At 33.3% G+C, this 18,063-nt stretch overlaps 1 protein-coding gene across 3 annotated transcripts in view; it reads right to left on the bottom strand.

Annotated features, from left to right (window-relative positions):
• The window catches only part of LOC123265019 (protein Lilipod), a gene marked incomplete in the record, with an annotated part of 252,377 nt that extends 247,699 nt beyond the window's left edge, over nt 1-4,678 (bottom strand). For all 3 annotated transcript variants that reach the window (XM_044728601.1, XM_044728600.1, XM_044728598.1), the window contains 1 exon segment: nt 4,411-4,678. In XM_044728601.1, coding sequence (XP_044584536.1) covers nt 4,411-4,470 — 60 coding nt within the window.
• Nucleotides 4,679-18,063: the final 13,385 nt, after the last annotated feature.

Raw genomic sequence — 18,063 nt, forward strand, 5'->3', positions numbered from 1 at the left:
ATGTGAATCACTTATAACTTTTTGAACGGTTGAACCGATTTCATCGCGGTTGGTGCCATTCTGAAAGGGCTTCGCCAAGCTTAGATTTCCTGAGAATTTGAACCGATTCGGACCGATAGATTTTGAGAAATTTTGAAAATCTCAAAAAAAAAAATTAGAAAAAATCATTTTTGAAAGTGGTTTTTGGAATATCTTTAAACGGCTCGATCGATCAATTTCAAAAAACTAATCAGCTCTTAACGTCAAAACCACGCCGATCGGCGCTAATTCGGTCAAAATCGGTTGATTCGTTCGAGAGATAGCGTGAACGAAATAAAACCGAAAAAACTGTTTTTTTCACATAACTTCGTCATTTCTTCTCGGATCGTTTTTGATGATATAGAATAATTTCAGAGATTAAAAAACCGCGTCGATTGCCGCCAAAAACGTGGAAATCGGTTGATTAGTTCGAGAGATATCCTCGACGAAATATTTGGAAATAAGGATTTTTTCAACATAACTTCGACATTTTTTGGAATAACTTTCAAACAGCTCTACCGATCGATTCCAAAAACTAATCAGCTCTTAACATCATAAAAACCACGTCGATTGCCACCAAGCTGGTCAAAAATCGGTTGATTCGTTCGAGAGATATCGTGAACGAAAGAAAACCGAAAAAGTGTTTTTCAGAGTTACTCCGAAATTTCTAGTTTGACCAATTGAAACTTAGAAATTATTTATAAGGCTTAAAAAATTACGTAGAATGCCGCCAACCGCGTAAAAATCGGTTCATTCATTCAAAAGTTATTGCGGTATGAACATTCAAAAAATAGTGTTCCATGAAACTTCTATCAGACTTTTGAGCTCAAAGAGCTCAAAAGCATAGAAAAGGTATCTTTTTGAGCTCGAAGAGCTTAAAACAACACACAGATTGTACTTTTGAGCTCGAAGAGCTCAAAAAAGCGGCCAGGTATTAACGGAATTAGCGGGAAGTTGCAGGGATGGCCTTTAGGGTCAACCGTTTTCCTAATTTTTTTTCAATTTTATCCGTAGCAAATATATGCTATTTTATCGGTTTTTGCGATTTTTTGAGTGTTTGAGAGGAATCTGGGCTAAATATATTGCAGATTCAGATTACGGAGATCGAATTACAAGAAAATTCTTCTCGACCCAAAACTACAAGATTTTTTTTTTATCAAAATAATTCCAATTTTTTGCGATTTTTGCCATTTTTAAAAGTATTTTACAATTTTCTTGGATTTAAAAACGCTTATGACCTAAGCACACTTAAAATAAGTATTCACGATATCAAAATACATAAAAATTAAGCTTATCTTAGATCCTCAAATTTTTTAACTTCCCGCTAAGAAAATCGAAGATTTTCAAAAATCGGGAAGTCATTGTTTTCACCCCGTTTTACGAAAATCGAGTTTTCATCGAATCTCGACGTTTCGAGGTCCTAGGAAGCTTCCCTGACTATTCCCGTGAAGGTGTCTGTATGGTTCCATGCGTTTTCATCCTCGGACAAAATATCCCCGACAAAATATCCTCGACAAAATATCCCTGGACAAAATATCCTCGAGACAAAATATCCTCAGACAAAATATCCTCGCGACAAAATATCCTCGTGACAAAATATCCTCGCGACAAAATATCCTCGCGACAAAATATCCCCGTGACACAATATCCCCGACAAAATATCCCTAATAAAATACGAATTATCGGGAACTAACATATGATTGTATGACAAAAAAGATGGAGGATTTAATTAAAAGAAATAAAAAACAAGTTAATATTTTATAATAAATATTTATTTTTAATCAGTCTTTCATTTTATGAATATTTAACACTAACTTTTATTATCATTTTTAATTTTTTTTTTTATTATCATTATTATTATTTAATAATTTATAAGTAATTATAATGATAATTTTAATTAAGTAATTAACAAATAATAAACTACAATGATTTGCACAGAATTATTGCGTACAAATCTCAAACAAAATGTCGTACATTTATTGCAAAAAGCAAACATTACGCGGGTAATCGTCTTGCGCTCTTTTAACATGATTTTTGTGTGTATTTATTCGATAATAAACTAACACAAACGCGGGTAATCGTGTTGCGCTCTTTTAACATGATTTTTGTGTGTATTTATTCGATAATAAACTAACACAAACGCGAATAATCGTGTCGGAGATATTTTTTATTGGGATATTTTATTGGGGATATTTTGGCACGAGGATATTTTGTCACGAGGATATTTTGTCACGAGGATATTTTGTCTCGAGGATATTTTGTCTCGAGGATATTTTGTCTCGAGGATATTTTGTCCGGGGATATTTTGTCCGAGGATGAAAACGCCTGATACCGTCTGTATGTATGTATGAGTGTGTGTGTGTATGTGTGTGTGGATGTATGTAAACCTCTCATTACTTTTGAACGGCTTGACCGATTTGATCGCGGTTGGTTCCATTCAAAAGGGCTTGTCCAAACTTAGATTTAAGATATACTTTGAAACGATTCAGACTGGTAGATTTTGAGAAATCGCAAAAAAAGTACAAAAAAAATGTTTTCAAATGGGGTTTTTTTGGAATAACTTTTAAACGTCTTTACCGATCAATTCAAAAATCTGATGAGCTTTTAACATCAAAAAACCACGTCGATCTTTTCCATTCCGGTCAAAATCGGTTGATTCGTTCGTGAGTTATCATTGTCGAAAAAAAAACCGAAAAAAGTATTTTTTCGGAATCACTCTGAAATTCATAGTTCAATCAATTAAAACTGAAAGATTCTTTATGAGGCTTAAAAACTGCGTCGAATGCTGCCAAATGCGTGAAAATCGGTCGATTCATTCAAAAGTTATTGCAGTTTGAAAATTCAAAAAATAGTGTTTTATTCAACATATATCAGACTTTTGAGCTCGGAGGGCTCAAATTGACACGGAAATTATGTTTTTGAGCTCGAAGAGTGTGTGTGTGTATGTGTGTATGTATGTATGTATGTGACCCTCTTATAACCTTTGAACGGCTTTACCGATTTCATCGCAGTTTGCGCCATTCGAAAAGGCTTGACCAAACTTAGATTTCGAATACAATTTGGGCCAATTCGAACCGATAGATTTTGAGAAATCTTTAGATGTTGAAAAAAAAGTACATGCGTAAGAAGCCAAAATTGGGTACTCGAAAACGCACGGACCGCAAAGAGAGCCTCTGCTGGCCAGCTCAGTAGCAGCTTCCCTTCCACCTCGAACCAAGTCTTCTCATTGGTGCGCGTCTTAGTTCCATTTCCACCTTGAACCGAGCCCCTTCATTGGTGGACTTTCTAGTCCACCACTACCAGCAGTTAGTCCGCGATCCTAGTATATTAGAAGCACCGCAACGGGCCACGGGACATTAGTTTTTGCCTTCACAACCAGTGTTTAACTACAAGCGAAGTGACTACTACCTTAGAAGCTAGGACCGACGGTCAATACAGATCATCTTAGACTCATCAAGGCTCGTCTCAACAGTTACTATCAAGGAAGTCAAGCTACGTCAGCCTAGAAACAAGCACGCAAGGCTTCCAGGAACCGTGATAATAACCTGATGGCGCCCTTTTTGTGACTGGTTTAGATTTCATTTTGTTCATTTTTATTGTATAATTTAAATTAAATACAGGGGCCAATTGAGCAGCTATTAAAACTGTATCAGAGTCTTCTCAAAGCACCAATCGACTTTTCACAAAGCCAAACAACAAAAAGTCTTTCTCAAGACCATCAAGCGATTCAAGTTACGTAAGATCTCTGTTCTTAGTTAAGGGAAGTCCAGTGTTAAAGTCATCTCGAGTAATACTGCAAACACGAAAAAACAAAAAAAAATTTTTTTGAATATGGTATTTTCGATCACCGCCAGAGCGGTCAAAATCGGTTGATTCGTTCGTGAGTTATCATTGTCGAAAGATAACCGAAAAAGTGTTTTTTCAGAATTACTACGAAATTCCTCGTTCGATCAATTTAAACTCACAAATAAAAGATAAGGCTTCAAAAACTGCATCGAATGTCACCAACCGCGTGAAAATCGGTCCATGCATTCAAAAGTTAGCGGGGTTTGAAAATTCAAAAAATATTGTTTTATTAAACTGTTATCAGACTTTTGAGCTCGGAGAGCTCAAAAACGTAATAAGTGCGATTTTGAACGCTTAAGTATGGAATTAGCGGGAAGTTGCAGGGATGACCTTTAGGGTCAACCGTTTTCCAAATTTTTTTTTTTTTTGAGACTATATTAGTGCAATGTGAACCATTTAATTTTTAATAGGTCTATAATTATACCAAGACTGTAAGACTTAAGCTTACTTAGAAGAAAAGATAAAACTATTCTCTTCTTTTTAATTACTTTAATAAAAGGCCATATTGCAAACATTATAAAATAATATCTTGTTTTAAATACTCACAATATTCTCTCGTACCGTATTATGAAATAGTTTTTCTCGTATATCCGTGTCAACTTCCATTTCATCTTTTATTCAATAATTGTTGATCTATTAAGAATATTTGCAAGCTCATTCTCAATTCATGAACAAATAATCGAATGATTTTATCGAATGATTTTATCGAGTAATAGAAACAATCTCGATGCAAATTGACATTATAACATCCTCCAATGATATTGAAACATGGACTATCTCTTTTTCTTTCTCTCTTCCTCTAGTTAAAGATACTAGAATCAGTAAAATAAAAAAATTAAAAGAAAAACATGTTTTTTCACATGCTATAAAAGAATCTGGTTAAGACTTCCAAAGATTAATTTTTAATAGATTTTTTTAAAATTAGATCAATGTACAAGAAACGCTTGTTAACCGAGCCTCGAAACCGCCTAGCATTGTCATCAATATCTCTTTCATTTTCAAACAACAACTCGATTTTGCTGATATTTGGCTGTCTTTCCCCATTTCTCGAAAAATATATACATGATTTTTTTTTTTTAAGTTTTTACGAGCCTATTATGAGATACGAATTTTTGATAATTTTTTTACTTCAAATATCAATAACTTTATAAAAATTTCACAAAAAATTACACAATTTGAATGAATTGAAAAAATTACACAAAAAATTTTTTAATGCTGATTTAATTGATTTTATTCCCATTTGAAGTTAAAATATAATTTTTTGAACCGGTGACGTTAGCCCAGTGGTCTAAGGCGTGGGTTCGAATCCCAAGCTGGTCTTAGAAACCACCCAACAAACGGAAACGGGTTGGAGCTCAATGCGATCCAATCCGATTCAATACGTTTTTTGAAACAGATTGAATCATATTGAAAAGTATTGAATCGGATAGGGTAAATTGGAAGTAGAAGTTGAATATACCGACAGAGCCGAATTAGGTACCATTTCTAATCAAGGTATTTTGGATTTTTTTTAAAAAACTTAGAAAAATATTTTGAACATTTGTGTGTATGTGGGAAGTGTTGCTTTTTTTTGTTTAAAAAAAGCGTTTTAGCGTTGAGCTTCAAATTAAGATATCTCGGAAACTAAGCAAAAGTAAACGAGACATATTGCGTAAGAAATTTAGAGAATTAAATAAAGAACAAAATGTGCGAAACCCGATGTCTCTACGACCAATAGTTTACGAGATATTAATTTGTAACAGGGAAAATCGAACTTCCCGGGGTCATTATCGACCACTTAATTAACGCACGGTAGGTCAGGGCTTTCCCTTACCTTTCGATTTTTGACAAGTAGTTTCGACTTGTCACCGGGCGTGCTAATCGAAAGTCCCCACTACAGTCCCCGGAAAATGAAGCGCGGGAGCGAAGATAGGAAAGTTGGAGAGCACGAGGAGAGGTTATAAAAACGCCGGGTGTTGTGTCAAGACTCTCTTTCTTCCGGTAAAATTTTGCGAGTACGTTGGGTAACTGTGTTCCAGCGTGGGATATTTTTCTGAGACAAGTAAGTAGTTGATTTCTTAAGGCTTCACGAATGGAACGAAGCGATTAAATTTTATTGTCTGGTATTTTGTTAAAAATTACTTGTCGTTAGGCCATTTGGCTGACGATCTTCGTCTTATTCGAAATATTTATTTACTGGAATTTCTAGGATAAATTGATCGAGGATAAGATTGGGAGCTGGGTGAAATTTGGTGACACGAGTTTCTGGAGCTTTGGAAGTCAGCAGGCACAGTGGAGCTGATCTCGTCATTTTCTTTCTACTGGGAAAAGATTTCATCGCTGGAGTACCGGTTTCAGTTGTCAGGTATTCTGAGTTATTTTAGGCCAAATTAATTAATAATTTAATTAAGAGGCCAAAATAATTAAAATTAATTTTCTTGAGCGGTCATCTTTTTATTAGCAAATTCGTACTTTAGTTTCTATCGTCAAGGTCAAGTAGTTAGTTTTGTCGCTGGACTTTTATATTTAATGGATAAATTGTTAATTTATTGGTAAAGAATTTATTAGTAATTTATTATAGGCCTGTTGGCTATGATAAATTAATTTTAGTTAAGAATTTTCGAGACAGAAATTAATTAAGAAATATCGCCTAGAATTTATTTAAGGAGAATTAAGAATTGAAATTAAGTTAGTGGTCATTCTATAATGCTCCACGGTGGTAATTTTGTTGAGACGTTTTAGAATTTCAGAGTTGAATTTAAGAAATTGTGTTAAATTAGATTTAGGCCGGTGGGCTAAATTTAATTAATTTAGTTAATTTAGCGAATGTATTTATTGAGAAATTTAGTGAATTTAGAAAATTGATTACCGAACTTGTTAAGAAAATTATGTAGTGAGCTTTGTTAAAGATTATTTAGTGGAGATCAAGAAATGAAATAAATCAGTGGGTTTAGTAGAATAAATTGATTGATAACTTTAGTAGAAAATTTAGTGAGTTGGAAATGAATTTAGTTAAGAAGATGTATTAATGAATTTAATGAATTAAAATCGAAGATCAGAATTTTGTGTTAAGTAATTGTTAGGCGTAATTTTGGAATTTTGAAAAATACGAAGTATTGAGAAGTTTTATTGGGTAAAATATGTTGTTTGTTATTCCGTCGGTTGGACGAGGGTTCAAGAAATTAAGAATCTAGATGCGTAATGGTCTATGATTGAATTAGGAAATTAAAGATAGATGCGTAATGGTCTATGTTGAGTTAGGAAATTAAGGATAGATGCGTAATGGTCTATGATTGAATTAGGAAATTAAAGATAGATGCGTAATGGTCTATGTTGAGTTAAGAAATTGAAGATAGATGCGTAATGGTCTATGTTGAGTTAAGAAATTAAGAAGATAGATGCGTAATGATCTATGGTTAAAAGAATTTAATGATATTTAGTTGTAAGTTTTGGCAAGTGCCTGCGTAGGTGAGAGGTCCTCACAATTAAGTAATTGATAGGTCAATTTTAAGGGCAATATTGTTAAGGAATTTTGTTAAAATTAAATTGTTTACATTGAATAAATAATTAAATTGTTAATAATTGTTTCTCAGTATTAATTTTTCAGCCTTTCTCAACTTCTGACGACCCGATCTTTCCTTCTCATGCTCCCCGGTTTCTGGGACACCGAGTATAAAATCCCAGTGGCGCCCTTTTCAAAGAGGAAAGGGGTGACCAATTGGACAGGGCTAACCACCCCGTTACAAATTTTTTAATGAAAAAAAACGCGGTTTCGCTGAAGCACTTATAAACAAATAGCTGTAACTCCGCGAAAAATCATTCAATTCCCTTTTTAAGTTCCCGCTATGAAAATCGAAGATTTTCAAAAATCGGGAAGTTATGGTTTTTATTCCGTTTTACAAAAATCGAGTTTTCATCAGATCTCGACGTTTGAAGGTCACAGGAAGCTTCCCTGACTATCCCCGCGAGGTTGTCACTATGTCTGTATGGGTGTGTGTGTGTGTGTGTGTGTGTGTGTGTGTGTGTGTGTGTGTGTGTGTGTGTGTGTGTGTGTGTGTGTGTGTGTGTGTGTGGGTGTGTGTGTGTGTGTGTAAGTATGAGAATCGCTTATAACTTTTGAACGACTAAACCGATCGGAACCATCTAAACGGCGTTCTAAAGAGTTCCCTCAAACTTAGATTTCCTGAAAATTTGAACCGATTCGGACCGATAGATTTTGAGAATATTTGAAAAATCTAAAAAAAAATAAGAAAAAAATCATTTTTGAAAGTGGTTTTTTTGGAATAACTTCTAAACAGCTCAATCGATCAACTCCAAAAACTAATCCCCCTTTAACCTTGAAAAACCACGTCAATCACCGCTAATTCGGTCAAAATCGGTTGATTCGTTCGAGAGCTATCGTGAACGAAAGAAAACCGAAAAAAGTATTTTTTTCACATAACTTCGACATTTCTTATCGGATCGTTTTTTATGAAATAGAATAATTTTTAGAACTTAAAAAACTGCGTCGATCACCGCCTAGAACGTAAAAATTGGTTGATTGGTTCGAGAGATATCCTCGACGAAATATTTGGAAACAAGTGTTTTTTCAACATAACTCCGACATTTTTTGGAATAACTTTTAAACGGCTTTACCGATCAATTCCAAAAACTAATCAGTTCTTACCATAAAAAAAAATCACGTCGATCGCCGCCAACTGCGTAAAAATCGGTCCATTCATTCAAAAGTTATTGCGGTTTAAAAATTTGAAAAATTGTGTTTTACCAAACCTATCGGTCCTTTGAGCTCGGAGAGCTCAAAAACATTATTAGTGCAATTTTAAGCACCTAGGTATGAAATGAGCGGGAAGTTGCACGGATGGCCTTCAGGGTCTACCGTTTTTCTAATTTTTTTTTTTTAAATTATAATTATTGTTGTCTTCTATAAGCGAAAAAATCGGCTAAGCTCAAAAAATTTTTTTTGAATTTATTTGAATTATTTTCAGTTTTTCGAATTTCGGTATTGAAAAATAGTTAAAATTGGAAAAAAAAAATTATTTTTTTTTCATATAAAAATTTTTCCGACAGCAAAGAATCGATATGAAAAGAATAATTTTTAACTTCCCGCTACGAAAATCGAAGATTTTCAAAAATCGGGAAGTTATTGTTTTCACCCCGTTTTGCAAAAATCGAGTTTTCATCAGATCTCGACGTTTGAAGGTCACAGAAAGCTTCCCTGACTCTTCCCGCGAGGTTGTCACGGTGTCTGTATGTGTGTGTGTGTGTGTGTGTGTGTGTGTGTGTGTGTGTGTGTGTGTGTGTGTGTGTGTGTGAAAGTATGTGAACCGCTTATAACTTTTGAACGACTTGACCGATTTCATCGCGGTTGGTGCCATTCGAAAGGGCTTGACCAAACTTAGATTTTGGAAACTATTTGGACCGATTGAGATCAATAGATTTTGAGAAATCTTCAAAAAACTGAAAAAAAAATTTTTTTCAAATGTGGTTTTTTTGGAATAACTTTTAAACGGCTTGATGGTTCAATTCCAAAAATTAATCAGCTCTTAACCTCAAAAAACCACGTCGATCGCCACCAGTCCGGTCAAAATCGGTTGATTCGTTCGAGAGATATCGTGAACGAAAGAAAACCGAAAAAAGTGTTTTTTCGGAATAACTCCAAAATTCCTAGCGCGATCAATTCAAAATTTGAGATTCTTTGTGAGGCTTGAAAAATTGCGTCGAATGCTTCTAACCGCGTAAAAATCTGTTTATTCATTCAAAAGTTATTGTGGTTTAAAAATTCAAAAAATAGTGTCTTATCAAATCTCTATCAGACTTTTGAGCTCGAAGAGCTTTAAAGGATAGGAAAGTAATCTCTTTGAGCTCGGAGAGCTCAAAATAACCCATAAATTGTATTTTTGAGCTCGAAGAGCTCAAAAACGTCATTGGTGCAATTTTAAGCGCTTAAGTATGAAATTAGCGGGAAGTTGCAGGGATGGCCTTCAGGGTCAACCGTTTTCCTAATTTTTTTTCAATGCAAATATACAGTTAACAAGTTTTAAAAAATATGAGCTCTACGGGGATTCGATGTCTGGATCCGAGGAAGAACGCGTGCGCCATTCCCTTCAAACCGTTGTCGGAGAATGTAGGGGGAAATAATAATAATGTAATTTTGTAAATTTTGTAATTTTTTCCAAGTCTTAATTAACTTTTAAAAAATCGCTTCTACAATATAGGTATCAAACGATTCAGAATTTCATGAGTCGTAAAGATATTCTATCGTGTAAAGAACTTTTTAATAAAATTTTTTTTCTATTAGTTTAAAATAATAGTTAACATTTTGAAAATTGATCTTTCATCGGTAGGTTTTCTAGACGATACATAATATTTGGAATCGATTGGTACTTATGTTGAGAACACAAATTTTTAACTATTTTTTTAAACAAATTAGTCGATCGGCTAAAGATGGAAGCCCGTGTACATTTTATGTTCATGAAAAAACCCATCGAATTCTTTTATATTTTAGGTCAAGGATTACGAATATCGTATTTAATTTATTGACAAATGATGCAAACAATTGTTAATAACAATTAAATTGTTTAAACCACTATAACTCAGAAACGGGCTGATTTGACGAGGAAGTTTATCTTTAAAAAAAATGTTTAAAATTAAAAAACAGATAAAAAATGTATTTACCAATTTTTCGATAAAATGGATATTTTCAGAGATATCGCGAAAAACGACGAGTAGCGGTCGGAACTCTCTGTCACGCGCACGCATCCCATGAACTCTAACGACAATTAACAGGCAAAAAAAAATACCAAAACGAAAAAAAATTAGAAGCTCGGTGTGGACTAGTGATTAAGAAAATAAACTCATAAGAATCGTAGAGGAGACTACAGAAGATTTCCAGAACTACAATCGATCAATTCACCCCATTGACATGAAGAAACAGCTTTATAAGAGGCGATTTTCAGTTAATTTTACTAAAATGCGTCTTTTGAAAATTCATTTCTTGATGTCAAACAAAAAAAAAAACAAAAAAATTTTTTTGCCAAAATCTGAAAAAGTATAATATACATAGTATAAGAAAATAGTTAACAATTAGAAATTTTTTTTCACAACATAGGTACCAATTGATTCCAAATATTATGAGTCGTCCAGAAAACCTACCGGTGAAAGATCAATTTTCAAAATGTTAACAAACTATTTTTTTAAACAAATAGAAGAATTAAAAAAAAAAGTTCTCCGCACGATAGAAAATCTTTACAATTCATTAAATTCTGAATCATTTGATAGCTACATTATAAAAACAAATTTTTAATTGTTAACTAACTATTTTTTTAAACAAATGGAAAAAATTTTGTAACGTCCACGTTTTCTAATTAAACTTATTCTAATTAATCCCTGGCTCGAAATTTGCTCGCCGGAGTCCAGGGTCATAAACGGGGATCACATTATAAATAACAAAATATAAACAAAACACTTCATTTTAAATAAATCAAAGAAAAAGGAAACCTCTTTATTGGCCTGATCATGTTAATAAACGATATAAACAATATAAGCAAATTAAACAATACATTAATTAGAACACTCTTTTCACAAATATTCGCGGTTCAAAATCATTAACACGGTTCAAAATGAAGAAACAATATAAGCAATATACACTAATACAATAGAAACTTTCTATTCAAACATACACGACGGTATTCACGGTTCAAACTCAAAAACGCGGTCTACAAAATACTAACTAGTTTCCCAATAACACCCTCTCCCCCCTCAGGGCGACTAGCCGTCATTCCTGTGGGGTCCTAAACTCTACCCTGAGAGCAAGTGGAGAGTATCCTCCTCGCTCCGACCTACACGGCTTATGATCACCTACCGTACCTCAGCTGAAGGCTTCGGCACAGGGAGTAGCACTTTTATCCGGTCGGTTCACGATACTTACCTGGGCCATGGTCAGACTCCAGGTAGAGTATCATCTTCTAGAATTACTTGGTGAAGAGTATTCGTCCGAGTAATTCTCCCGAGAAAGAATTGATTGTCAAAATTACTTTCAAAACGGAACTTAACATATTTTTGAGCCATCACTACAAACGAAACATCTTCGCCATCTATCGAGGCTCGCGCAAGCTTAACACTCGTCGAAAATTTCTAAGTTTTTATTTCCCAAGCACAATTCTTTAAAATAATAATCGTCATTTCTTTCATTATTCATCCATTCGCTTCGTCAAATTCACAATTCTATATTATTTCAATCGCAATTTCTTTCATTATATATTCATTCGTTGATTTCCCATACTAAATCTCGCTTGGGACTTATAAAATTTTCGCTTACCTAAATTATTTCTTACAAAATAATAATCGTCATTTCTTTTATTTTATATCCATTCGCCGCTTTCCCATACTAAATTGTTCTCGGGACTTAGAAAAGACTAGAAAAGTTCTCACCGAGTAATAATTTGTTATTCTTTTAATTTCTTTTACAATTCGTTTCTTTTGCTCGCTTAATTCGCTTGGCTTCAAAATAATTTCTCACACGCTTAATTTCTTAATTTAATCATAACTTTGGTAACAACAATATATTATTATTAACTAAATAAATACAATAATTAAATAATAATCACCGCAATAATCTTAATAATTGTTTCTATTAATATTTAAATAATTAATAAAAATAAACCAAAATACTCAAATACTCAAATACAAAAAGTAAAATCTGGGTCATAATTTTTTTTAAAAAAGTTTTTTACACGATAGGATACTTTTACGACTCATGAAATTCTGAATCGTTTGATACCAATATTATGGAATCGATTTTTTAAAAGTTATTTAAGACAGGAAAAATTACAAAAAAGATGAAAAACAAATTACTCCGAGTATCTAAGCGGCCGCTTACTATTGTTTTTATTTGCCTCTCATTATTATTATTTCCCCCATCATTCTCCGACAATGGTATGAGGGGAATGGCGCACGCGCTCTTCCTCGGATCCGGACATCGAATCCCCGTAGAACTCATATTTTTTAAAACTTGTTAACTATATACACTACTCACAAAAATTAAGATAATAAAAAAAAGTGCAAATTTTTTTTAAATTTATGACGGGCTGTATTTCAGCGGAAAATGATCGTATCGCAAAAATAAAAAATGGGCTTTAAAGCTCTGAGACTCTAGTTTTCAGATCTTGAGGTCAAAATTTTTTAGGAATTACGGTTTCAACATGATCCGAAGAAACAGAGCAAAAAAAAAATTTCCAAATTTTAGAATTTTTTTTTTTTCGCTCTACGAGCTCTACGAGCTCCGAAAAATTTTTTCAGACTAAGCGACCTTATGGAACAGATAGCCTGTTTATTTAGCTTGATACGACCATTTGTTGCGGAGATATCCGAGATTAGACGAAAAAGGACGTTTCTGTCTTTAACCATGAATATCTCTGCAACCAATAATCACACAGCAAAAAAAAATTCAGAAAAAAAAATCTTATCGATGTACGGTACCACTTTAAAAAAAGTTGAAAAAAATGACTTTTTCCCTTATTTTGGTTGATCGACTGTATTTTAACAAATATCGACGGGGAAGCTAGATATTGCAGGAATTTTTACACCTCAATGTACCCCTAAAAAGCCTGTAAATTTTCAGATCGATCCATTGAATAGTTTTTCCGCCCCGAGAAATCAAAATTTTGAAAAAATTAAAGGAATAAGATTTTATCCATTATCGTGCTGCAATTTTCAGAAAAATTAAAAATTGATTATTTTTTGTTTTGCACTCAATTTGCCACGGTTTATCAGTAAATTTAAATAAAAAAAAATCACAAACAAAAAAATTCAAAAATTAAGATAAATAGTATATTACACATTACGGAAAAACTACTGAATGGATCGATCTGAAAATTTACAGGGTTCTTAAGGGTACATTGAGGTGTAAAAATTCCTGTAATGTCTACACGGAAAAAATGAGATTTAACTGGTTTCCATGTTGTACTGATCCTAGTTCCATCTATAGTGAAAAAAATTTACAAATAACTACTACTTCAATGTACATTGTAGTAGGTACAATTTTCGTTTATTTCAGTTCAATTCGAGATGTAGCTCAGAGCCATCTGAGATTTATTTGTCTCAGATGGTTGTCAGTACCGCGCGCATACTCGTAAGTCCCATCTTACATAGAAATGGTTTACATGTGAAATCTAACTAGAATCTTTATGCAGATTGTACATAGTTCTACATTATCATTTAAGTTGTTTCCATCCAACGTTGGTGTCGCTACTATAAAATATCTAACTCTCTACCTTTTCAACTGAACTGAGTCCCATCTAATATTTTTTTTTTTTCCGTGAATCATTTAATAATACGTATGAAGTACGTATCAAGCCAGCATATTGCATAAACCTTTTAATAATAATTTTTCGCTAAAAAAATAAATCTTCTGAGATTGATTTATTATATCTTAATTGTGATAAAAATATATTCAGATATTATTGACCCGAAATATTTAAAATAAAGAAGTAAGTAAATTAAATTACTTTTTTAGTACGAGATGAGATTAAAAACAATATTGATTCTAGTGGTGATAATGAATGTAATGATAATAAAAGAGATGAGTTACTAGTAGAAAAGTTACATGTAGATAATAATGACTTGGTTGTAGAATCTGAAAAGGTAAAATCCGTAGTAGAGAGTGAAAATAAATTTGTTTATGAAAATTCAAACTTTGAGACGTCTATCTGGGATAGAAAATTTCATGATATAGATGAATTACCTATTGTTGAATTATCAGAGGAAGAGTCTCCATTCGATGAAAACTACAGAAGTTTTGCTAAAAATAAAAAGCTATGCTCCGGCATGCAAGGTTGGGTCATGCGTCTATTAGATATTTAAAAGCTCTTCAAAGTAAATTTCCAGAAAATGCAAATCTTAAAACCGCGATTTTCGATGGTACTATTTTAGATTGCGAAGTATATATGGTTGCGAAATTCAATAAAAAACCATTCAACTCAACGCGTCGACGGGCAACTGAACCTCTTCAAATAATTCATTCTGATACTATGGGGCCTATAAGTCCAATATATCATCCAAAGAGATATAAGTTCATTTCAGTTTTTGTAGATGATTATTCTAGACTAGCAATGGTATATCCAATGAAAGCAAAAAGTGAAACGGGTCACTGTTTTGAGGCGTTTGTAAGAAGTGCAAGAAATTTGTTAGGTAGAAATGCGAAAGTATGCTATTTACGTACAGATCAGGGTACCGAGTATACAGGGGCATACACGCTCGAGATGTTAAAAACTCTAGGGGCATAACAACAATTAGCAAGTCCTGATACACCTGAACACAACGGGGTAGCCAAAAGGTTCAATCAAACGATACAAAAGAAAGTAAGAGCTTACATGTATAATGCGAAATTACCTGAAAATATGTGGGATTTTGCTTTAAGTGTTGCTGTACATGCTTACAACCGAACACCTCACAAGTCTAACGATATGATAACACCTTTACAAAGGTTTGCACCGAATCACAATTTTGATATTAATCAATTAAGACATTTTGGTTGCGTATCATATATTAAAGTACAAAGAAAAACTGGTCCTAAGTTTAGATTCGAAAGGAGATGCGCAATTTTGGTAGGATATACACCTACTGATTATCAGTTCCTGAAACCAGAAGAAGGGAAGTTTTATGAAAGTAGAGATGCTCGTTTTAATGAAAAACTGGTGTATAGTGATAAGTATGATAAAAATGGTGTGAAAGATTGGCCGGTTGAAAAATCATCAGTTAATAAAGAGAAGTGGTTTGTCGAATTTAATAAAGATGAGTTAGAATTTTTAAAACCGGAAGGAGAGACGAAAAGAAAGAGAGGGCGACCGAAGAATCAGCAAAATTGTTTAACAGATGCGAAAATTAATAACGGGAACTCAATTAAAGATAATAGTTTTTCGGAAACGATTGATGTAAACGATAAAATTGATGATAACTTAGTTTTTGGTGAAAGAATAGATTGTGAGACGAGTGAAACCCAGGATAAAATTTATGATGCAATGTTAACGGGTATTCAACAAGATCCAATATCTTTTAAAGATGCTATGGAATCAAAAGAACGGGAATTTTGGCAAAATGCTCTCAGAGATGAGCTTAATTCTATGAATAAAAATAGTGTGTGGACGTTAGTTGATCGACCTATTAAAATGAAAAACGGTAAAAGATTAAATATCATAGACTCTAGGTGGGTTTTCAAAAAGAAAATTGAAAATGACAATCAAATTAAATACAAAGCGCGATTAGTGATTCGAGGTTTTAAAGATAATAATAATTATGATCTCAGAGAAACCTATGCCCCTGTATCTCGATTGCCCTTGATTAGATCTGCTTTTGCTATAATTAATAAATATGATTTAGAGACTTGTTATCGATGTAAAAACTGCATTTTTTAATGGCATTATAGATGAGGAAATTTATATGGAAATCCCAGAGGGTGTGAATGTTACAAAAGAAATTAGAGAAACTATGGTGTGTAAATTAAAACGAGCTCTGTATGGTTTACAGATTAGTCCTAAAAAATGGAATAAGAGATTTACTGATGTGGCATTGAGTGTAGGATTAAAAAATCATGAAATTGAGCCATGTTTATTTATTTGGAGTAAAAATGGAAAAATTCTTATCTTAATACTATACGTTGATGATATTATCTTAGCTTCTAACGACAAATCTAAAATGATTGAGGTAAAATTAAAACTTAAAAAGGAATTTGAGATGAATGATTTGGAAGAACCAAAAGAATTTCTGGGAATTTCAATACATCGAGTTAAACAAAGTCGAGAAATCATTCTTAGTCAGGAAAAATATATAAGTAGAATCTTAGAAAAATTTAATTTTAGTGATTTGAGTCCACAGAGAACGCTTATGGTTATCACTCAGGTAATTAATAGAGAAAGAAAGCTGAGAGAAGAAAATATAAATGATGATGCGTCAATTACTACTGAAACAATTAAAAATGTTCCTTACAGAGAAGCGATCGGTAGTTTGCTATATTTGGCCGGGGCAACTCGACCAGATATATCTTATGCGGTTAATGTATTAAGTAGACATCAAATTAATCCAACTGAAAGCGATTGGCATATGGTTGAAAGAGTGTTCAGATCTCTGAAAGGAACCAGAACCTTAGGATTAAGGTACACTGGTGAGCGAAATGATATACAAGCATACTCTGATGCGAGCTTAGCAGATTATAAAGAATCTCAAACAACTTTTGGGTATATCATAAAATTGTTTGGTGATACAATCACTTGGCGGACTCATAAACAACCATATGCAGCACTGTCTACGTGTCAAGCAGAGTATGTAGCAATGAGTGAGGCGTGTCAGGAATTGATAGCTGTAAGTAATTCACTTATGTTAATTTTGGACAGAGTATTTTATCCCATAAAATTGTGGTGTGACGATAAAGCTGCCGCGTCGTATGCAAAAACTAGTGGGGGTAATAAATTAATACATATGACAGAAATACAAGAACATTATGTAAAAGAGTGTGTAGCGCGAAATTTTGTTGATGTTGAATGGATCCCGTCAAAGAATCAGATTGCTGATATATTCACAAAACCTCTAGCGTTTGACCTACATAAATACTTGACTGATAAATTAATGAATGCTAAAATAGATCAATGTTAAGAAATTAACTATTCTGTTTCAGGAAAATAAACTCAAAGACTCACCGGATTGCCATTGTATTATTCCGCCTTAGTAATATTAATTAAACATTTATTATCATAATTAGTAGCCAGAGATATGTAACTTTTATATATTAAGAAAATCTATATATTTTATATGAATCATTGTAAAATGGTGAAAGACGGCTAGACGGGAGGGAGTGTTGGAAGTAACGCCTAACCGTCTTACCCCATGAGTGGTGGGGAAGTCATGTGATGTCATGATCCCTGCTTGAGTTGAGATTTGAGAACTGTACCACCACTTACTTCCGATTAAGTTTTGGTAACGTGCGGATGCACATATTAATAAATACTCTTAACTATTAATTGGTATTGTTTATTTGAAGGGCCCTACCTAATTATAACAATTTGAAATTGTCAAAATGTTACCGTCGGTAAACAAGAATTTTTGTCGGATTGAATCGCATGGAAACGAATTAAAAAACAGCGCTCTCAAAAAAAAGATTTCTTAGGATTGAAACGGATAGAAAATCGAATCCGTTTCTATCCGTTTCCGTTTGTTGGGCAGCTTGGTTGA

The sequence above is a fragment of the Cotesia glomerata genome, linkage group LG5, assembly GCF_020080835.1.
Source record: "Cotesia glomerata isolate CgM1 linkage group LG5, MPM_Cglom_v2.3, whole genome shotgun sequence".
NCBI classification, from domain to species: Eukaryota; Metazoa; Arthropoda; class Insecta; order Hymenoptera; family Braconidae; genus Cotesia; species Cotesia glomerata.